General features: G+C 43.1%; 1 protein-coding gene across 3 annotated transcripts; it reads right to left on the bottom strand.

The window, feature by feature from the left end:
• Positions 1-3464: 3464 nt before the first annotated feature.
• Positions 3465-23466, bottom strand: YWHAB (tyrosine 3-monooxygenase/tryptophan 5-monooxygenase activation protein beta). 3 transcript variants are annotated; one of them, XM_039498552.1, is made up of 6 exons: positions 23310-23466; positions 12281-12582; positions 11027-11150; positions 8008-8171; positions 5407-5502; positions 3465-4980 (listed from the first exon to the last, which is right to left on the bottom strand). In XM_039498552.1, exons 2-6 carry the CDS (start codon positions 12572-12574, stop codon positions 4924-4926), a joined length of 735 nt encoding a protein of 244 aa, XP_039354486.1. In that variant the 5' UTR covers positions 12575-12582; positions 23310-23466; the 3' UTR covers positions 3465-4923. The 3 variants fall into 3 exon arrangements, with proteins under 3 accessions (XP_039354486.1, XP_039354487.1, XP_039354488.1); XM_039498553.1 differs by having other exon boundaries at positions 23328-23449; XM_039498554.1 differs by lacking the exon at positions 23310-23466 and adding an exon at positions 17243-17330.

The raw sequence follows: 23466 nt of genomic DNA on the forward strand, positions 1-23466 counted from the left end.
TGATGCGGAAACTACAGAACCCAAACCACCAAGAAAGAAAATCAACCTTCTGCTGGTAGCATCTGACTGAGATAATGAAAATGAACATGTGTCGGTCTGCACTGCTTTGGATTGTTATCGAGCAGAACCCATCATCAGCATGGATGCATGTCCTCTGGAATGGTGGTTGAAGCATGAAAGGACATATGAACCTTTAGCGCATCTGGCACGTAAATATCTTGTGGTACCGGCTACAACAGTGCCAGGAGAACGCTTGTTCTCACTTTCAGGTGACATTGTAAACAAGAAGCAGGCAGCATTATCTTCTGCAAATGTAAACAAGCTTGTTTGAGTGACTGGCTGAACAAGAAGTAGGACAGATTAGACTGGTAGGATCTAACGTTTTACACTGTTTTGTTTTTTAATGCAGATTTTTTGTACATAATTCTACATTTGTAAATTGCACTTTCATGATAAAGAGATTGCACTATAGACCTTATATTAGGTGAATTAAATACTATTTTTTTTTTACAATGGAAATATTTGTAATCAAAAATCTAAAGTGAGCACTGTACATTTTGTATTCTGTATTGTAATTGAAATATTTGAAAATGTAGAAAACATCCAAAAATATTTAAATAAATGATGTTCTATTCTTTAATAACGCGATTAATCACGATTTTTTAAAATCACTTGACAGCCCTAATAACTATACATCTAAATGGAGGTTAAATCATTCAATGCAAGATTAGTGAGACAGATTAGTGCTTTAACCCCAACTAGCTAAGTTTTAACACTATGCTTCTCTAGTAGAGAAGGTAAAGCAGTTGAATGGAGTGCGGAGACATAGATCAGTACCATTAGTGTGACAAGAAATAGTGTTAAATGAGACTGCCTACTACAATGGGCAAGATGCTAAGATGTACAGAACCTCTAAAAGTAAAGAAAATGATGAGTTCTCTGAATCTTCTCAAATCTCTCCTGATATTCAAGTTGTAGCTACAGCACAGTTACAATTGAATCTACCATATTGAATCCTCAAGGGCATGGAAGAAAAAAGGAACACCATTATAGATAAAAGATTTAGAATACTTCCCTTGTGGGTTCTTTCCCTTTGGGGATGTGTGTGTGGGTGTGTGTACTTTGGAGAAAGGGACCTTTTGAGACTTGAGGGGGAAGTGTCTTACCACAACCCATATAGCTACAAAATACCATTTAAATGGAGCTGAGGTAACTTGAGTCTGCATAGCTATTGTACTCCCTAATGTTCTAAAAAATCTGAACAGTACAAATATGTAAACAGGTGATTTTTATGTGGATGCAATTTATGTGCCAATACTCTTCCAAAGTAGTAAGTGCAGTGCCAAGGGGCAACATCAAGAATCCCTCCCACACTCAAGCTCTACCTTGCCTTGACAGGCTTGCCAAGAGTAATTCTGCTCTTCGTAATTTTGTCAGATGCTTCCCTAGATATCAGATTAGTTCAATCCCTTGTACAGCAAACAGGCCATTACAAGTTATAAAGCTAAAGTAGGATGGACTGCCTTTTTCATCCCCAGCCAACCTGCTTTCAGGGTTCAGGATAACCCCTGGATCATAAAGTAATTTGACTATTACTATTCACTGTGAGCAAATTTTCAGAATGTGGCCTCCATCTGTGTGTTCAATGTTGCACACACACACTTACACATTTAATTTTCATGCACTACCACTGATACCTGTGTGTAGCCTAAGTTTTATTAGTTGTGCATACAGCTGATAATGTACAAAACAGCAAACTGACATGCAAATAGGAGCCTGGTTGAGCCCTGTTGGAAAGCAGGCCCTACATTTACAAGTTTTAGATTATTAGCAATATAAAGGTGCATAGGTCTGTTAGTAAGCTGTAGGGGAAGTGGGGAGAGGAAGGCCATCCAAGCTTGGATAGTTTTCCAACAAACTACAGAGCCTTAAAATAGGAACTTTTGAATTTATTTCCAGACACTGGAAAAAATGTTCAGAAGTGCCTAAGTAACTTGGGCATAGAGCTTAAGTTTCTTTCACTGAGAAATAGGCACCTCTATGCCCCAGTCACCTAGGCACTTTTGAAAAATTTACCTTATTCTATTGATCACACCAGAGATATGACTAGAAGAGACTGGGGGTAAAGAAGAAACCGGGGGGGGGGGGGGGGAGGAAAGACATCTTTGTTAAGATCTTTTTTGTGTGACAATTATAAAATAGGGGGAACCATCAAGAGTACCGTTGTGAAAAATGCTTAGTCATGTTTATGCATATCCCCAGATACATGCTGTTTGAGGCAAGGGATTCAAACTCTATGCACAAACATTTGTCATGAGCGGTCACAGCATTAGGCTAGCTGTCCAGTATAAGTAACTTCACTGCAATGTATCCAACAGAATACGATTTGGGGAAGAATTACACTACACCTAAGCATTTTGGCAAGCTAGCACAGGTGTGAAACATAAGAAAAAGAACCACTATTCATTTGTCAGATTAGTTTATAATCCTCTCTCCACTGACTGATCCCCACCCTTCCAGAACTGTTGAGCTCTTACAGTCAGATGCAGAGCTGTGGCTTTTGTGATGAGAGATGAAATATTATTGAAATTTCCAGGGACGAACTTACAAGTGCACATAGTGCTCTCAGCATCTCCTATGCAAGCACCATTAACAAGTCAGATAGGAACCTTATACTAGTACCCAGGGCAGAATTTTTGTGTATTAGCAATGAACAGAAGAAATCACTGCAATACATGTTGTTCATATACTGTGTTTTCAACCATGACCATACTCAATGACTCTCTGCAAATTAAATAAGGATATTTATAGGTCCATTTCTTCCTCATCTGCCCCCACAACATGAAAATGTACAGGCATGCGCCTAACAGAATGGACATCAAGCAACAGAACCAGTGTCCTCTACTACAAAGTCAGTACTCTAGCGGAGTTTTTTCATTTTCTTAGTGAAAGGAATTATTTAAATATTTGAACCACTTAATTTCATAAGAGTCAACAAGTCACAGAGAGTCCAATTTCTGGACATTACTATAATGAGGCGGTGATTCTACTACCACAATTTTCTGTTGCCACAAGTGTGACAAAGATAACAGACCACAAGGAATTGATAAAAAGTTTTTATTATTCACTTTTGAATTCTTTTACACTCTCCTGATTATTTTGTGTAAGGTGAAACTAGAACTGTTTAAAAGACATACACAAATCTAGTACATCAATAACCAGGTATTTCTTTTTTGCTATACTATTCTCACAACCACGTGTGTGCTAGCAATATAACCATCACAGAAGCAAACTTTAGGCAGAATACTGGTCAGTAAAAACAAAGCGAAAAGAGCTACCAGATATACAGACAGGCTCGGTTCCACATTCATCACTACTGCATTTATCAAGCGCCAAGTATTAACTGCACTATTTGTTCAGCTAGTAGAAGGGAGTTTTAAAATCAGTGCATGAAATTCTCTCTCCAGCAGACAGATGGACAAACAGATGGATTCTACAGCTAGGTGAAATGGTAGAGGGATGATACTGCGAGACTGATAGATGACTATTCCTAATCTTTTCCACTGCATTATTCATGCAACTCTTATTAGGTCTTATTTGGCTGGACCTGTTTGGGAACACAACTAAATGAGGATAGTTGTAGTTCTAATATCACAAGTTCCTAACAAGCATTACAAATGTGTAAGGTTTGCATTCCAGTAAGAAATAATGGGAAATCTTGAAAATTTTAGGTAATACCAGGATCTGTCTTAAAGTGGCAGACATTAAGAGCTGAAGACTACAGCAGCACTGACAATTCTCAAACATCTGAGTAAGAGACCTGTCCACTAGCACACATCTCTCTCCATAACCCTGATATCACTTCTCATCCACAAATAATGGAACATATGTAGGAGTCCAGAAATGTTTTAATGAAGTTTAAAAGCAGGTGAGAGGGTGAGGATGAATATCAACTCAATGGGAGGAAGATTTCTATAAAGTGAATTCAAAGATGGCAGAGTGGAATATTAGAAATTTTTCCAGATCGAGTTCGGAGTGGGACTACCCAAAGAGATTTTAATTCTCCTAAGTGAAATGCAATCTTTGTATTATTTTACTCTTAACAGTATTATCCAAAAACTAGTAAGGCCATTCATACATTCTTTTCCTGCTACAAGTTGATAGTAGTGCACTAAGAAATCTCACTACTAAAGAACAGTCCAAGTTGTAACTAAGTAATTTATTGCAGTGGGAAGGGGCTTTAGTCAATCATGTTGTATGAGCACTGGACCATTTTTCAAAGTCAAACCCCAATTACTTACCAATGTAGTTTGGAAATCAGGCTGCTATACTCCCAAAAAACTGAACCCTCAGAAAGGTAAGATTACTTAGAGTGAGCTTTTGACTGAAAGCGGTGCACCACACTTGATTAAAAATGTCTATAGAATGTGCCTGTTAAAGTAATTCACTGAAGTGTGTTACTGAACTGGAATGCCATACAATGGATTGTTTTCCTTCCATGCCCCAGTGTCACAATATAATTTTTATAACTTTCTGTACAACTTTACAACAGAATTGTACTTCGACTATTTTGGTGCCAGATTAAGCTTTCCAGAGTTACATAATTAATGTCTAGTTTCTACCAGGAAGAGTTTTGTAAAGTCAACTGCAATCACAAAACCCATAATCACAGTGCTGAGTTAAAAATATAAACACGGTAATCATAACTGCAAATGTTCATAATAAGAAAGTTCAGAATGCAGTTGTAGAACCAGTCTCTGTTTTAAGTACACAAAACACCAACCAATTGTTTTTACCCCACAGACAGTTTTTGCTACGTTGAGGTTGTGAAAGTCGATGTACTATTCTTTTTGCTTGTCGCACAAAGGGATATATGTGTAGGATACAGAGTGACATTGAACATATAGTGAAGCGTGACAGCCATTAGTTCTCTCCCTCCCCAGCATCCCCTTCATCTCCCTGGTTTTCCGATGTCCATAGCTGTAAGAAAATACAAACACATGTTTATGCTGAAAGCATGCAGTTAATTACATTTGTCAGGAAAGGGGAGATGGGATAATTAGTTGTAGTTGTGCAATTTTCTTAATGGAAGAATATTAAATGGTTGAATTTAGTGGCAAAGATGAATAATGAACTAAAAACAGAAGGCTGGATGGAGGCTTAGGAACAGAAAGCAAATGAAACTTACAGGCAGTATGCACGGAGTGGAAAGTTAGCTTTTGGGAAACTGTCAACAAAAGTGCACCTTTCAATGACAATTGATTGCAGAAAGGCTTACTGACTTGTGCTAGTACAGCAACTGCCATTTTATTTAACATAAAAAGGCAGTGGCTCTCAGATAGGTCCAATTACAGCCTAACATTTACGACAGTGACAAGTGTAGTAGTTTGTCCCAGTGATACTTACAGTAAGGTTGTCCCTAAGTAGCTGCATGATCAGAGTGCTGTCTTTGTAAGACTCTTCATTCAGTGTGTCCAGCTCAGCTATCGCTTCATCAAAAGCCTGAAATAGGCAAGACAGTTCAACAGAACAAAGACACTAGATTTTCAAAATTCTGTGCTCATCTGAATTCAGTTGCATCGACAATTTTCTTCTTAAATTTTTCTCATATTATATTTAAAATTCAGTGATTCACCCCCAAAAAAACAAAAACAAAAAACCCAACAACTAACTAGGAGTATTTTTCCTTTCCCAAAAGTAAAAAGTACCAGCCATGCTCAACTGCAACGAAGAGAAGACAAGGCCACTGGCCGACTGGAAGAATTCTATTTTGTTACATGAGTTTTAAGATTAATTCTTGGACCAGCCCTACTTCCCAGGCCAGCATTGAATACTCAAGAAGTGAGTGTGCTCACTCCTACAGAATGGACTGCTTCACATAGCTCAAAAGCAATCCAGCCACCCAATTAAAAAGCAGCATTGTCAGACAAGTTCTTTAGAGCGTCCTCACTAAGGGTACATCCAGACTACCTGCTGTATCAGCGGGTAGCAATCGATTTATCGGGGAAGATCCCCAAATGCGCTTGCCGTCGACTCCGGAACTCCACAGGAGTGAGTCGCAGTAGCGGAGTCAACGGGGGACCCGCGGCCATTGATCCCGCGCCGTGAGGACAAGAGGTAAGTCGGAATAAGATACGTCGACTTCAGCTACGGTATTCCTGTAGATGAAGTTGTGTATCTTACATCAACACCGCCCCCAGTGTAGACCAGGCCAAAAAATGGAGGGCTCAAAGGTTTGAATTAGAGGCAGTGGGCATGTAGAGATAAAGCTGAAAAACTGGAGGTATCTTCAGGGTTATATCTGCTGCACATAGAAAGGCAACAAAAGAAATAGGAAACAGTGTGACAGTGGACAAAACAATGTACTTTCCACTAAAGACTAATACAGTAACTCCTCACTTAACATTGTAGTTATGTTCCTGAAAATACAACTTCGAGCAAAACGATATTAAGCGAATCCAATTTCCCCATAAGAATTAATGTAAATAGGGGGGTTAGGTTCCAGGAAAAAAATTTTCACCAGACAAAAGACTATATTTTTATATACATATACGCACACACACACACACACACTCACAGCTGAACTGCCAGCAATTGATAGCCTGCTGGGCGGCTGCTGCACAGGGAACTTAGGGGAACAGGGAGCTGATGGGGGGCTGCCAGTCCACCCTGGTTCCAAGCCCCCACCAACTAGCTCCAACGGGCTGCTCTTCCTGCAAGCAGTGGACAAAGCAGGCGGCTACCAAACAACTTATAAGGGAGCACTGTGCAACTTTAAATGAGCATGCTCTCTAACTAATCAGCAACATAACAACATTAACCGGGACGACTTTATGTGAGGAGTTACTGTATGACCATAGTTGCCACCAACTTGTTTTATAAAATCTTCCATCAAAGTCCACGCAGCATGTTTGGTAGCTGCCATGAATAAGGCCCCTTTTTCTATTTAAATATATTTCTATCACAAACATAGCCACATTTCTAAAGCAGATTGATTTACAGCCCAGTACCTTAAAAGCAGAACTACCAGTAGTAAGTGCATTGCAAGGAAAAATCTCTTGCTACAAAATATTAGGACCCTAAACAAAGTGTACTGTACATATATGCTAGGTAACTAGGAATGCCATCATTATCCAAGCTGTTACTTGACAGTTTTCAATTGAAGCAAGTAGAGGTGAACTAATAAAAATACCACATGGAGCTATTCACCTCTCAGAAAGCGATTTGGTCTAATTTTAAGGAGAGGTAAAAAGAGAAAAAACTAACTCACTTGTGATCTATTTGGGCACAATTAAACCATCAGTGGATAGCTCAGTGGTTTGAGCATTGGCCGGCTAAATCCAGGATTGTGAGTTCAATCCTTGAGGGGGCCACTTAGGGATCTGGGGCAAAAATCAGGCAGTGGGCTGGACTTGATGACCTTTCAGGGTCCCTTCCAGTTCTATGAGATAGGTTTTTAATCAAATAGTTTGCCACACCAATCAAAGCAAAATGGTTCTGGCCTCTGAAGAGAGATTGCGATGTTACAGGTCATGAATGGAGAGCACTGGTAAAGTCACACTGGAGAAACTGCCACATCAAATTTTTGAAATATGCTCAATAAAGACAGTATTATTAGTTTCAGTTTTAGGAGCTCTAGATTAATGCAAACATTTTTCAATTTCCAAAGCAAGTACTTTCTGGGAGAATCCTGTGAAAGTGTGAAGAGAGCAGCTTGTCTTATTCCTCACAGGGTAACTTTCAATAGTCAACTGACTATTATGCTTTTGCTAGCTTATGTGAAAATATATTAAGATACAGATATTCTTGTGAAAGGAGGCCAGCACCTCTGAGGCAGGCATCCTCCCGCTGACAGGAGGCATCCTCCCACTCTTGAAGGAGAATCTAGTTGCTTTTAGAAGAATAGATCACTCAAACCTACCTTCAGAGATACTACTGTACATCTTTAATAGTTTTCGCCTTCAATAGTTTCCTCCCCCAGACAAAAATATTGATACGTCTGCTTACCGTCTTTGCCAGACTACAGGCTTTTTCAGGGGAATTTAATATCTCATAATAAAAGACCGAGAAATTGAGAGCCAGACCAAGCCGAATGGGGTGCGTAGGTTGCATCTCTTTCTTGCTAATTTCAAATGCCTCCTGGTAAGCCTGCTGAGAGTTTGATACTGTTGCTGCAAAAAGTGATTTCAGAAAGATTAATAAATGGTAAGTCACTGCATCTTATTTGATCATTGTGTATTTTAGGCAAGGATTATTTAACAACACCTTAGTCTGGGCAATTTAGAAACTTTGGACATCAGGTAACAATTCCAATTAGAAGGTTAATAAATATCCACATGTAAAAAACAAGCACAGAGGGATTTCCTTCAATAATTTTAATGGTAAAACGCTAATGATAAAACTAAGCTATTAATGCAGGAGTGCTCATAAGATTTAAAATACAACAATTCATACCAAGATTAAAAAAAACCATCAGACAGTTGTGGTTAGTACTGTTGAACTCAAACGGCATTGTGTTAAAAGCTAGACGCCAACAGAGGAACAGGAAATAGTTCTGGAAGGTAAACGCTGAAGAAAACTAATGAGCCATTCCCTAATGCTTCTGAGAAGGAAGTGTCCAAGAGGCAACCTCTTGTCCTGAACTCCATGGGTTAAATATTAGGAGCACAGAGGAACTATGAGTGCCCCTTCCCCAGGCTGATGGGTAGCACAATAAGCTCTAGAGGGACTAAGCCAGGGGTGAGCAAACTACAGCCCACGGGCTGGATCCGGCCCATCAGAGCTTTAGATCCAGCCTGTGGGATTGCCAGCCCCATGGCACAGTGAGGCTAAGGCATGCTCCCTGCCTCCCCTGGCCCCGCGCCGCTCCCGGAAGCTCTGCCTGCTGCCCTCGAAGCTCTGCCTGCTGCCCTCACTTGTAGGCACCGCCCTTCACAGCTCCCACTGGCCGGGAACAGGGAACTGCGGCCAATGGGAGCTTCGGGGGAGGTACCCGCAGGCGAGGGCAGCACGCAGAGCCCTCTGCCTCACCTCCCCCAGGGGCTGCAGGGACATGGTGCTGGCCGCTTTTGGGAGAGGCGCGGGGCCAGGGCAGGCAGGCAGCCAGCCTACCTTAGCCTCACTCTGTGCCGCTGCCATGCCAGAGCCGCTCAAGGTAAGCGGTGCAGGGCCGGAGCCCGCACCCCTCCTGCACCCAGCATCCCTCCTGCACTCTGCACCTCCACCCCTACCCCCTGCCCTGAGCCCCCTCCTACACTCCCTCCTGCACCCCAACACCCTGCCCTGAGCCCCCTCCTGCACACCGCACTCCTTCCCACCTCAATCCCCTGCCCCAGCCCTACATTCATGGCCCTGCATGCAATTTCCACACCCAGATGTAGCCCTCGGGCCAAAAAGTTTGCTCACCCCTGGTCTAAGCCCTATGATCCTGCTCCATGAACTGCACTGACTGGCTTCCAGGCAGAGTTCAAGGTGTTAGTTGTAACCTAGAGAACTCTAATTGGTTTAGGACCTGGTTACTTGAGAGTTCACCTATCAAAATGTGATATCAAACTTGCAACCAGTGAAGCTACTTCAGCTAGATCTCCTGATATAATTAGGAGGGTACTACTGGCAGGGCATTTTCCATGAGGAAATAATGCATTTCTCCTCTCAGGCTACCAGATCCTGGATTTGCTGAACTTTCAGACAGGTAGCAAAGCCTTTTCAGGGATGGGAGACATTTTGGGACAGAGTAGGCTAAGGGATGGCAGTGTGTTTGGCTTGATATTAATTACAGAGGCTCACGTATAATGGGGTTTTTTGGGGGAAGGGAGACAGTTTGGTCAGAGCTATGACGCTGGCAGACCACGTGCCAGCTCATGCCGAAGCCCCAGGCCTATTCATTTGTGTATTAGTATAGATCAAAGTGATTGTTAAATGTATAAGAGTGTATTTGATGTTTAAACTTCATGAAAACTAACTGGATGTTACTTGCATTGTTTTCACTTATCTGTATCCTGTTATAACATAGTAGCAAACATTCACATTTTGTATACCCTTGTAACTAAATAACCCATCAAATGAGAAATAAGCCTTATAGAATGCAAATGAAGAACTAACAGAAAAGAGTTAATTTCAAAGCAAGTGCTCATTGTGTGATGATGATGATGAAAGGTCAAAGACTCAAAATGCATTCCTCACTCTTTGTCATCAAAGAAAAAACCATGTGGGTAGTGACACTGTCGGCTTGTTTCCTGTGAGAAGAAGCTATAACTATGGATTCAAGGAAAGATCCTGCACCTTTGGTCTGCTTAGACTAGTACAAGGAAGTGTACTAGATGGAAAGCAGAGATCCCCAGAGACAACCTGGGTATCCTGAAAAGACTTTTTGGAAACTGACAGTTTATTATATCACTGCCACCATTTGGAATTATAAACTGCGACTAACCTGTCCATATATTTTACCTGTTTTAACCTCTCAATAACACATTTCCTTTTCTTAGCTAATAAACCTTTAGTTTACTATATAATTGGCTACCAGCATTGTCTTTGGTGTAAGATCTAGAGTATCAACTGATCGGGGGGAAGTGACTTGTCTCTCGGGCCTGAGAGCAACCTTATGTGTTGTGATTTTTGGTTTAAGAGACCTTTTCTCACAAAGTCCAGTTCGTCTGGGTGGTAAGATAGACTGGAGAGTCTAAAGGGAGTATCTGTGACTCCACAGTAAGACTGTTATAGTGATCCAGGAGTTCACACATGTCACTGGCTTGGTGAAATCTAATTATAGAACACACCAACAGCTTGAGATGTCTGCCCTGTTTTCTGACAGTCTGCCCTGAGGAAGGCACTCCAGACAGCATGACAAAAGCAACTAGCACAATGCTTATTTTCAATAGTTAGTGAATGTTGAAATCTATATAAATACTCCTCACTGAAAACAGACAAACATTTCTCTTCATACTTCATTCTGCTTAGTAGCCATTTGACTTCTGATCAGCTGTGTGTGTGTGTGTGTTTTATATATAAAGATTTTAACTCTACCTACTTTGTTTGCTGTCCCCAGATGCCACCTCTGAAAGATATCTGAAGTAATCGCCTTTCATTTTCAAATAGAAGACCTTGCTTTCTGGCTGTGTGGCATTGACAATAAGGTACTTATCCAAGAGTTCCTGAAAGAGGAAGCATCACAGAATTACACAAATGCTTGTGTCATGAAAGCCACAGGGGTGATAAACATAAAGCTTTAACCACCACAGTAAGTATGAGCATTTAACATGCTAATGCAACTTCTAAGTGTACACACATGAAGTTTATTATCCACTATCAAAGCTTGGAGAAAAATCCACTGGGGAGCGGGAAACTTTCCCGGTTGAGGACCTATACCATTCATTTCTGCAAAATTTCAGCTCTCAAAAAGTTGACAGCCCTCCTGATTGCGAGGACAGCCTTTCATATGCAAACTGACGCAGTGCTGTGTTCATGAGTCTGCAGGTACCGCACTCAAGGGCCTCCACTGCTATTCATAATTTTGCTACTGTTTGGCAGAGTGAGATTCACAAGAGTCTGATTACTTTCACTGCTGCTGTTTAGAACAGTGGACAGCAATGAAGTTGCTATGAATAGCAATGGAGGCTGCACTTGCGTATTCAGAGGAAGAGGAATAAAAAATGGTTGCGAGAAGAGTAGCAGGAACCCGCTCCTCTTCACATGCAATAGAGTCTTAACTGAGGCAACCACAAAATAGCAGAATCCCTCCACCCCTAACTTCAGGGAAGCCAGGAAACTGGTGTGGGGGAAAACGCTAGCTCCTTTTCTGTCCACAAAAGAATATGGGTAGTGGCTTCAAATTTCAGATGATTAAAATACATAGGAGCATCTATCACCTACTCCCCCTCGCCCCCAAACAGGAACAGCAGCCTAAGAATCCCAGCACCTGAATGTAAGTGATGGGCTTCTTGCCAGGGCAGTTGGCCACAGATCCTTCTGGTGTCTTAGCCCTTCTCCCGCCATCATCTTCCATATTAATCTCTGCCTAACAGGTTTTGTGCCTTTGGCTAGTAGAAGGTTTTGGTGTGTTTTTATATTTGGTAAGTGATAACACTTTAAGATAAACTGAATATAGTTACATGAAAGAAACTAGAAGACTCAATTACTACTCCCAGCCAAGTTCTTTACCCAGAGCCATAAGAAATTATCTTCCTGCCTGGATCTTTAGCATCTTAGTAAGTGAGGCTCCTTAAGCCTCCCCGGAAATTGCTGCAATGCTAACTACTGTTATTTTTTGCTGCTGGATTATTACCAGAACATCATTGCAGATATCCTGCAATTCAGCCTCAATTTTCTCACGATACTCTCTCCCCATCTGCTGTTTCTTCTCGTTCCTCTCGGTTTTCTGTTCAATGCTGGAAATTACACGCCAGGAAGAGCGACGGGCACCAACCACATTCTTATAGGCAACAGAGAGTAGATTCCTTTCTTCATTGGACAGTTCATGTCCTTGCTCAGTGACAGCCTTCATAGCAGCAGCCATGTCATCATAGCGCTCAGCCTGTTCGGCCAGTTTGGCTTTCTGTACCAGCTCGCTTTTATCCATAGTTATTCCTTAAAAGGAGAAAAATTATTTTATCTTGATTGCACAGGTTGTGGAAAACTAACGATAAAGGTAAAAAGTGATGCGGTATAAGTCATGATGATTAATAAGTGGGAAGTCTGTCTTCTTCCTGATCAATGTAGTGAGTTACTAGCAGGAGTTTAACTTTGTATTTTGGTTATTTCACTAAGAGCAGCATAGAATCATAGGACTGGAAGGGACCTCAGGAGGTCATCTAGTCCAGTTTCCTGCACTAGACCATCCCTGACAGGTGTTTGTCCAACCTGCTCTTAAAAATCTCCAATGATGGAGATTCCACAACCTCCCTAGGCAATTTATTCAGGTGCTTAACCACCCTGACTGTTAGGAAGTTTTTCTTAATGTCCAACCTAAACCTCCCTTGCTGCAATTTAAGCCCATTGCTTCTTGTCCTATCATCAGAGGTTAAGAACAATTTTTCTTCCTCCTCCTTTTAACAACCTTTTATATACATGAAAACTTATGTCCCCTCTCAATCTTCTCTTCTCCAGACTCAACAAACCCAATTTTTTCAATCTTCCCACATAGGTCATGTTTTCTAGACCTTTCATCATTTTTGTCGCTCTTCTCTGGATTTTCTCCAATTTGTCCACATCCTTCCTGAAATGTGGTGCCCAGAACTGGACACAATACTCCAGCTGAGGCCTAAATCAGCATCTTCTGTAACATTTAAGAATCACAACCAATCACACTCCTGGAAGAACCTGAACACTATTTTTCAAATGTGACATTAATACTGATGTTACATCATGTCCAATCATATCAGTCTCTTCCCCCTCCCACCCGCCGACAGACTTCTCCAATCCTATCATGATACCATGTCCCCAATCTAACAATACCAGACAGAAGTCTGACAGGAAAGGCTGCATGTTCAAACACTTGCCAAAAAAGAAAAACAGAAATTTTTCATATTATTGTATCTTCTAGTACTCTTCCATGACAGGACTAATGTTCTTAGAGCAGGAGTATCTGAAACACTGGACAGCTCCTCCTGTCACTGAGCAGCCCTCTTTTACTTTGATGTAAAATGCAATGCTTTTGTGGATACTTAAAACAGCAAAATAAAGCTGTAGTGTTTGGTACCAGAGAAAATGTTTTTATACTGCCCTACCAGGAACATTTTTTCTTATCATGTTTCTCTACACATGAGATTTTTGAGACAGTCAACCCTGCTATCCTGCAGCATTTTCAGTGTCAACCATATTTTAATACAGAGATTGAGGGAGAAAGGATGTGGCCCACATGACAGTCATGCAATTGTAAAGTAATTGCTTACATGGAAAGAAACATTCATCTTTTTTTAAATGCAATTTAGCAGCTGGAAATAAGGTCAGACATATGCTATGTGACCAGCCAACTCTCCAATGAGCATAATTTAAGAACTTCTGCCTTAGGACAACGGATGCTGAAGTTAGTAAGATGCTGAAGTTAGTAATCGCTTTTCCTCACTGCTATGTTCCATGTGTCTGCAAGGCACAATGGTAACACGTATATAACTAAGTCTGAACAAAGGACTTGTGTGGTATAGGCAGAGACACCTTATGGATGTGCCTGTTCTGTGAGTCACTGGATCAATACAGATTTTTTGCTGCAAGAAGCCAATGGAGTCCTCTTGATACACAGTTCTGCAATAAGTCTAGTTCTCTTTCAAACACAGCTTTTAAACCAGTGGATTCTGGCACTTTTTAAAGGTGCCAAATTGATGATATTAAGATTGCCGCTCTCCCCAAAGACAAAAATAGGTACCAACAGTGAGTTAACTTGCTTTACTTCACTAACATGGCTCTATCTTTACCAGGAAGGATCTACTCTAGGGAGACATAATAGTTTGTATCACTGGCCGCTGCAGACTCCAAGTCAGCTCATCACTGATCCCGCTGAGGAACCACCGGGTTTTGATTTATGTTGGAAAGACTGATGCAGATTGAATCACATCAGGACAGCTCATGGGATATGTGGACAAACCCTCCTTAAATGGAAAATGAGGCAAACACCTGTGTGCAACTGTGGTCACCAGGCACAAATGATGGAGCACATCATATCTGAGTGTCCCCTTCGCTTCTTTTGCCAAGGGCCTACGGCAATGTGCTGGCTGTCAAACTTAGATATAAATTTGTAGTCATGCCATATGAAAGAAGATGACTCCAAGTAAGGGTGCCAAGTGAGCAAGAGGTTTTTTTGTAATGCACACACTTAGGCTACATTTACTCTGCAAGCTAGAGGTGTGATTTCCCTGCTCGCATACACATGCTTGCGCTAGCTCTCATTGAGCTAGCATGAATAAAGATAGCAGCAGATATCTGGATAATGAAAATAATATGAATAGGATAATGGCAGTGGAGGCATGGCTTAGCCATGATGAGTATATACCCATGAGGTTCAGCTGGGTCTGTACTCAAAACAGCTAAGCCATGCCTCCACTGCCACGAACATTACCGCAGCTCCACTGCTATTAATATTTGCACTCTCTTGACAAGGGCTAGCACAAGTACATATACACAACCAGGGGAAATCATACCCTTAAGTGCACAGTGTAGACATAGCCTTAATAAATATACTGCCTAGTAAAAATGTAAGTTGAAAAGACAGATCAGTCTAATAGCAACATTTTTTGGTCACTATTATGAGCAGTTCAGATGAACTAGTGATGTGAGATGCAGTGCTCTGTATTCCAAGTCAACAATATTCCACCACCTTCTTGCCACATCCCAAACTGCTAAACTTTTAATTATGAAATGAATTCAATTTACATGCTTAACACAGTAACTAGTTCACAGCTGTCGACCCCCAAACTTTCACTGTTAAGTTGAAGATCAAAGTATGTCTATATAAACAGTGTTTTATAGTGCATGAAAGACAGCCATAAATACTAAAATATCTCACATAACTGTATGACTCCAATTCCCTCAACCTGCACTGCCTCTTGAGGCATTTCCATTGTAGTCACCTCTAGGTTTACCACAAGCAGTTTACGCAATACCATTACCATATGATTTGGATTTTTGTTTTGAAAAATAGTCTGCATGCTGAAATTTAGAGACAAGTATTCTAAGGCCGTTTGCGTTTTGTCATTAAAAAAAGTGTGTGTTATATTTTGTCTGTACTTTTCCAGCAGCACAGCACAACTAGTGCTATGGATCGTGAAACAAATTACCTGTGCAGAGTTCAGTTTAGGAACTGTGGAGGATTTATTAACATGATGCTAATACGATCTATTTATCTTTAAATGCAAGTCCCTTCATGGTAGTCAGTGGGTTCACTTAACGACACATTAGGGAAACCACAGAGGGAATAGGGAAGGCATAGAAAGTACAGAAGAAAGTCTGACAAAACTGACTGTTCAGGCCAAACACTAGTACAAGACATACAAAACATGTTATTTGTCCTTAGTTATCTGACTATCTAAATCAGGGGTGGGCAAACTGTGGCCCATGGGCCAGATCCGGCCCATCAGGGCTTTGGATCCAGCCCGTGGGACTGCCACCCCCATGGCACCACAGGCACCACACAGCTCCTGGAAGAGTCTGGTACCACGTCCCTGCAGTCCCTGGGGGAGGGAGGGCAGAGGGCTCCGCATACCTTGCCTGTGGGTACCTCCCCGGCCAATGGAAGCTGCCGGGGAACGGGGAACTGTGGCCAATGGGAGCTTCAGGGGAGGTACCCGCAGGCAAGGACAGCGCACGGAGTCCTCTGCCCTCCCTCCCTGAGGGGCTGCAGGGACGTGGTGCCAGAGCGGTGTGGGGCCAGGGCAGGCAGGGAGCTGGCCTTAGCCCCAACTGCATGCCACTGCCACCCCGGAGCCGCTCAAGGTAAGCAGCACCGGGATGGAGCCAGAACCCCTCCTGCACCCCGCACCCTAACCCCCTGCCCTGAGCCCCCTCCTGTACTCCGCACCCATCCGTGCCCTGAGCCGCCTGCCACACCCCTCCTGCACCTCAACCCCCTTCCCTGAGTCCCCAACCTCTTGCCCTGAGCCCCCTCCCACACTCTGCACCCCAACGCCCTGCCCTGAGCCCCCTGCTGCACCCCACACCCCTCCTGCACCTCAACCCCCTTCCCTGAGTTCCCAACCTCCTGCCCTGAGCCCCCTCCCACACTCTGCACCCCAACACCCTGCCCTGAGCCTCCTGCTGCACCCCACACCCCTACTGCACCCCAACCCCCTGCCCCAGACCTACATTCATGGCCCTGCATGCAATTTCCCCACCCAGATGTGGCCCTTGGGCCAAAGGGTTTGCCCACCCTGGTCTAAATTATGTGTACATCTTAAAGACAGCTCACACTACTTACTAAAAAAGGTTTGACTTCCTCAATAAGAACTTCATTAACTGTGTATATTTGTACCAGAGTTTGAGATGCCAGTGTCGGAGCCTTAATTTATGCGGTGATTTTACTATTTTAACTTGTCCTAGAATCTTTCATTGTTAGTAGGTTTGCTACAAAAGTATGAAGTGCCGTTGAATAAAACAAATTTACCATAAGAATTCAAATACCACAGTGCTTTCTTCCAATAAGAAAGGCATTGCCCCACACCAAAATATGGATAATCTAGCAGTACACACCTACCATCACTCTCACTTAAGGATTTGCTGTATAAAGGAACTGTTAGAGTCTTGATTCTCCATTGCTTACCTTGTTAGAAGCTTGGAGAAGGGCTTTGCAGAGCTATGATGGCTTGGGCTCCATAAGAGGGAAGTGTTTGCCAGAAGGAAAAAAGACACAAGGAAAGGAGTGATGTTTGAAAAAAAAAAAAAACCCAAAAAATCCACTATCAGTTATAGCTGGTCCCCCCATAAAGGAGCTGAAAGCTATGTCCTTCCTAACCGTAGATTAGTGTGCCAGAGCCTGGAACAAGCATCTCTGCGATGCCTGGGCTGGACATGTTCCTAGGCCACAAGTGGAAGTCACCAGTGGCGATTACCTGAAACTAAGAGCAGTACATTCAATAACATCTGTAGTGAGAGACTGACAGGAATTGTCTAATGTAGCATTGATACTTTTTTGGGGGAAAGGGTGCTGTTGCAAGTCACAGCCATGGAAGAGTTCTGAGAACAGGGCTTGTTAGTTCTAAGTAGAAGGTGAGAGACACTAGTGGCAGATTTAAGAGCCTGCCAAACCAAGGCTTAGAACCCCTCCAAAGGCTAGTGATTGCACACTATCTCTGATCAAGAACGCCAGCAACCAGAGTGTTCAAAGCCAGTAAGCACTCGGATACTAGAACTTTGAATCTAACAATCCTATGTATCAGCCACTGAAGCCATCACCCTACTTCCCACTCCTGCAAGCTGAGAAAATATCTAGGTCCTGTCTAGCCTAGGTTCCAACACCACAACCAGCTCAAGTGATCTTAAAGGTATTGAACTGTGTCTACAAGGGAATTAAAAGGTTTCAGCTGAGTTTGCTTGCTCATGTGCACATGGCCTGGATTGGACTTCTTTTTAATAACTGTACTGCCAGAGGTAGGTATCTGTAAAAGACTAGTTCAGGGGTCGGCAACCTATGGCACGAGCTGATTTACTGTGACACGCTGCTGCCGGCCTGGGGTCCCCACCGCCAACACCGCTCAGCCTGCTGCTGGCCTGGATGGACGGAAGCCCAGGCTGGCAGTGGACTGAGCTGCTCTGCCCACTGCCGGCCTGGGGTCCCAGCCGCCAGCCCAGGGTCCCAGCTGCCAGCCTGCTCAGCCCGCTGCCAGTCTGGGGTTCCATCCGCCAGCCCCTGTAAATGCAAAATGTATTACTGGCACACGAAACTTTAAATGACCGCAAATAAATGAAGACTTAGCACACCACTTCTGAAAGGTTGCCAACCTTTGCATTAGTTTATAGCTGGCTCTGGCTCCTTTGCGTGAAATGAGAAGTAAGGAGCGGGAGAAAGGCAGTCATTTTAGAAAACGCACCCAAGGTCAAAGTAAACCCACAGGACTTACAAGCAAGGACAAAGGTGGTGAATTTGGGATTTATGTAAATTTTAGTGACAGCTGAGTTAAAATGTTTAGACACTCAACATTCCCCACCAGATTACAAGAGCTCTATGATAAACCGTATTTTAGGCCCAAGCTACCTGACAGCGATCATGCCTGTTTTTATAAGCTTTACTGCTTCCAACCTTCAGGAGCTATTCAAGACCAACAGTCAAATCAGATCAGATGTAACTGCATTTAAACACTGTAGAAAGCAGATGAAAAACTGACACTGAAAAATATCTGATTTACATAATATATTGAACTGGCAAAACAGTACTAATAAGCCTTCACTGTCCTGAAGTTTGCTTTCGATGACCTGTTCTTTTGATGCTAAATAGGTCATTGATCCTTTTTTATAGTTTTAATGCTTGTTATGCAGAAATAATTAGACAAGTATTTCTCTATTAGAAAAGATTTGGGAAAGAAAGGAGTGCAATTATTGGTTTGCTATATACATCAATAAGGAGTCAGGCAGAAAAGTGGGTTAATACACTAACCTTTCATTTTTGGAGAAGTTAGTTTAAATCTAGATTTGGTCACAAGGATAAGTTTGGTAGTTTCAGACTCATGCATTTATTCCCATCACAAAACTGCTATAAAATTTAGTACTGGGAGAGCAGAAGAATAGTATTGGAGATATTTGTGAACAGTATCTCAAAATATCTTATTTGATTTTAGCTAGTGACATTAATGGGGCAATTCACCTCAAAATGAAAAATCCATGTCAATTACATAGCATCCCACACTTCAGTTTCATAAGTTTGGCGCCTACATGGGTATTCAAAAGGAGACAATTGCCTCCAAAACAAAGGGAAAGGCTTCGTTCATAATGCAGTCATGTGCATGCTAATGCAAGAACAACTACAGTATTGACAAAAGACAGTTTGGATGATGCAGATGATATCCACTATGCAGCTCACACAGTAGGCACCACTGCCGATGGGTACTCTTTAAATCAGTGCATTCCTCAGCTCCCTACAAATTAAATACAAGAAGCCTGTTTGCCTTTCAATACCTTTCCCCCCCACACACACACACTTACTTAGCTAGAGTTGTGTTCTTTATCTTGACCTAGGGATTTAGGAGTGGTGAGGAAGAACACTGGAAACTAAATATAGATTACTCACTGACATCAGCATTTCTCATTATTTCCTTTCCACAAAGGAATGGATTTTTTTTATCACTCCAAGCTAATGGAAATAAAGTGCTCCCCCCATGGTAGTATGTATTATTAAAAAGTAACATATCAGGAAATTGTACATTCCCAGTAAGATTTTACCCAAACACAGAAAGCTAGGTTTCTCCTTGATCACCATCAGGTTGACCAGTAAGATTAGTAAAATGCACTTTCCACATTCTATGGCTTTAAACAGATAGTGTAACACATGGAATATCCTCTCCGACCTTACGTCATGCAGCCTCACTCTCTTCCAAAACCTAACAGAACTCATTTCTTTCAGTTAGCTTTCCAATGTGCCCACCACTAGGGTGCCCAGATAGGAAGTATGAAAAATCAGGACGGGGGTAGTGGGTAATAGGTGCCTGTATAAGACAAAGCCCCAAATATCAGATCTGTCCCTATAAAATTGGGACATCTGGTCACCCGTCTACCACCCCAAACACTGCCCCAAATCTTCATTAAAACCTTGAGAGAAAAAACTGACAATATGCCAGCCTTATGATCTCTTTCTGCACAATCACTTTCCTATGTATACACAACCCTTTTTGACACCCCTTGCTATGTTATTTACTTAGGGCTTGTCCTCACAGGGAAGTTATGGTGAAATAAGTCAGGTTGTGAATTTAGAATCATAGAAGATCAGGGTTGGAAGGAACCTGAGGAGATCATCTAGTCCAACCCCCAAAGCAAGACCAATCCCCAGACAGATTTTTCCCCAGATCTCTAAATGGCCCCCTCAAGGATTGAACTCACAACCCTGGGTTTAGCAGGCCAATGCTCAAACCACTGAGCTATCCCTCCTCCCCCCCCTAAAAAATTGAAATCCCAATAGCTATTCCACTCTAGCTCCACACATTAGGGTGCCTTTACACAGCAGTTGGGAGGTGTGACTGCAGCATGCATAGGCATTCCCAAACTAGCTTTGATCTAGCTAGCTAGCTAAAAATAGCATCAAAGCCATGGCAGCACAAGCACAGGCTAGCCATTGAGCGCAAGCCCTCTGGGGCACTCGATATGCATTCAGGTGACAAGCCCATGCCACTGCAGTTTCACAGCAATCTTTAGTGGACCAGATAGAGCCAAGTATGGCTACAGTCACATCTCCCAATTACTGTAGAGATATACTCTAAAAGTGTCTTTTTGCAGTTTAATCCACTTCTAAAGTCGATTAAGCTACATTGGACAAAGGCATCCCTACTGCAGAATAAGAGTGTCCATATGTGCAGCTAATGCAGAATAGGTATTGTACATTAGCTATTCCAAGCTATTTCCCCATGTAGACAAGTCCTTAGAATGTAAACTCCTTGGAGCAGGGACTTGTCATTCTGTCCAAACTATTATGCACATCTATAGTGCTGTATAAATAAAGGACAGTTACAAGGGGAAACAGAAATGTATATAATGTACTTAATCTGGTTAGCTTTTTGTTCCAACTACTATAATCATTTTTGGCTAGGGTCCAGATCAAAGTAGTGAGTTTCTCAAAAAACCTCTTTCCCTAAGGTGTAAAATTCATTCCAAGATAAATGTGTTCATATTACAGCAAATCACCTTCACTTATATTAAAATGAAAGTATTTCTATTACAGGATGGGATAAGACTGTAGCAAAATAAAAAGCCATACCACTACAATGCTTTAGTTTTTAATGTAATGTGTATCGGGGTACTAGCCTTCTGTCTCAAGAACATAGTTCTAAACCTTATTTACGTGACAGTTGTGCCATCCAACCCAGTCTCATCCTAGTCTATTTGTGCACATAACAAAAACCACACACTTAGCCTGCTCTGCTTAAAGGACAGTGAGAACCAGAATAGCAATGATACTGCAGGTCAGAAGATGGTGCACTGACAAACCTGAGTGTGCAAGTCTACACTGGACCCCATCTGCTTTAATGGTGTTTCACTTTGTCCATATCAAATTAACTCAAAATCTAAACATAGTTACATGGCCAGGACAATTCACCTGCAATCAGTTATTTGCTAGTTGCCCACCACTTTGGGACCTAAGACCCAAAAATAAATAGTGTTTTCCCCTCTGGAATACCGGTGGGGGGGGGAGGAGTGAATTTATACCTTCAAGTTTTTTTTTTTGTTTGTTTGTTAGTTAAATGGACTCTGTTCTGGGGAACTATCAAAAAATACATCCTCCTGCATAAAATGCACTGAGACAGTTCGTGAGATTTCTGATTTAGGTTACCTAACCACTCCTAAAGCTATAAAAGTTTTACAGCGTTATAAATGTTTTCAAGCTACTAATGTTACATGTACAGTATAATTTAGCTTTTAAAGTATTATATATCATTCAATTTGCTTCCTTGTTAGGAACAGTTACTATAACTTCAAAAAGGCCAAATGAAATAAATTACTACAGTTTAGTTGGAATCTTCACTCAGTGACAATGTCTGCATGGCACTGATACTTGCACTATACAAGATAACATCTGTGGATTATAACCTCATCAGGGCAGTTTATGGGTTTTTCTAAGAAATCTTACAAGTTGTGCCTGATGCCTGAAACAGTATTCTTTCCCCCTAGTGCCTGCCTACATTTAGTTCTGCTTTGTGCCACAGCAGAGGCTAGTAATAAACAATATGCCACCTGTATTATTTGTATTACTATAACACCTAGGAGCCCTAGTTATGGACCAGGATCCCATTATGCTAGGCATTGTATCTGTGCTCCTACACCCGCATATTATTTTATAAAGATGCCAGGGCTGCATCCTTACCTCCTCCCTATTTGTTTGAAACAATACCATGAGTACCTATGCGAAAGGGGTGCTACGAAGTGCCACGGAAATTATTTCCATCTCCTGAACACACCAAGAGATTTTTATTTAAGGTAGGCAGTGCCTGCAGCACAGGAATCTGATTTGTGTGGAGCAGCATGGGGGGGGACAACGCAGGCAGCTGGGCATCCTGGCCCACGACAGAGAGATCGCAGGGAGCCTTTGGAAGGAGAGGCCTAGACCCTGGGAGGGGGAGGCTCATTTCCCAGCCGGTAGGAACCGAAGGGCCTTTGTCAATCACGGCCAAGGAACAGCCCCTGCCTGCGACGCCTGCTGCACACAGGTGTGCGAGGCCAGCCTAGCCCTCGGGGGAGAAGGTGACTCAGCCTGCGTGGGACTGGGCTGAGAGCGCCTAGAAAAGGCGGTGCTGCAGTTCAGGCCTTGCAGCAGCCTGGGGGAGGGGAGTGGGCCACACCGTTACCTGGGCGGCTCCACTTCCCCGCCCGGCTCCCCGGAGAGACACGAGCCATTGCAGCCGGCGGGGCGGGGGCTCCCTACAGCGCGTCCCCGGCAGCTCCGCGGCCTGCGAAGGCCTCTGCCCGCCGCGTGCCCCTCCCACCCCGGGCCCTGCCACCCCGAGAGAGGGAGGAGCTGGGCCGGCCGAGGCTGGGGGACCTGCCCCCTCCTACTTCCGCGAGCCCTTGGGCCTGTCGGCCGCGCAGCGCCCCCTCCCCCACGGGGAGGAGAGAAGGGCCGAGGCCTCTTCGCGGCTCCCACCCCCCGCACGCTGTCCCCGGAGCTATGGGGGTGGGCCCGAGACCCTCACCTGGCGGAGGGCTCACACCTCGGTCCCGGGCGCGTCAGGAGACTCCGAGCGCGGCGGCCGCTTCGCTACCACACACACCCTGCGGCGGCTCCAGCACCCACTTCCGGTGCGAGCCCACGCCCCTTCCGGTGCCGGGACACGCCCTAGCCTCCCCATT

The sequence above is a fragment of the Mauremys reevesii genome, linkage group 13 (genome assembly GCF_016161935.1).
Source record: "Mauremys reevesii isolate NIE-2019 linkage group 13, ASM1616193v1, whole genome shotgun sequence".
NCBI lineage: Eukaryota > Metazoa > Chordata > Testudines > Geoemydidae > Mauremys > Mauremys reevesii.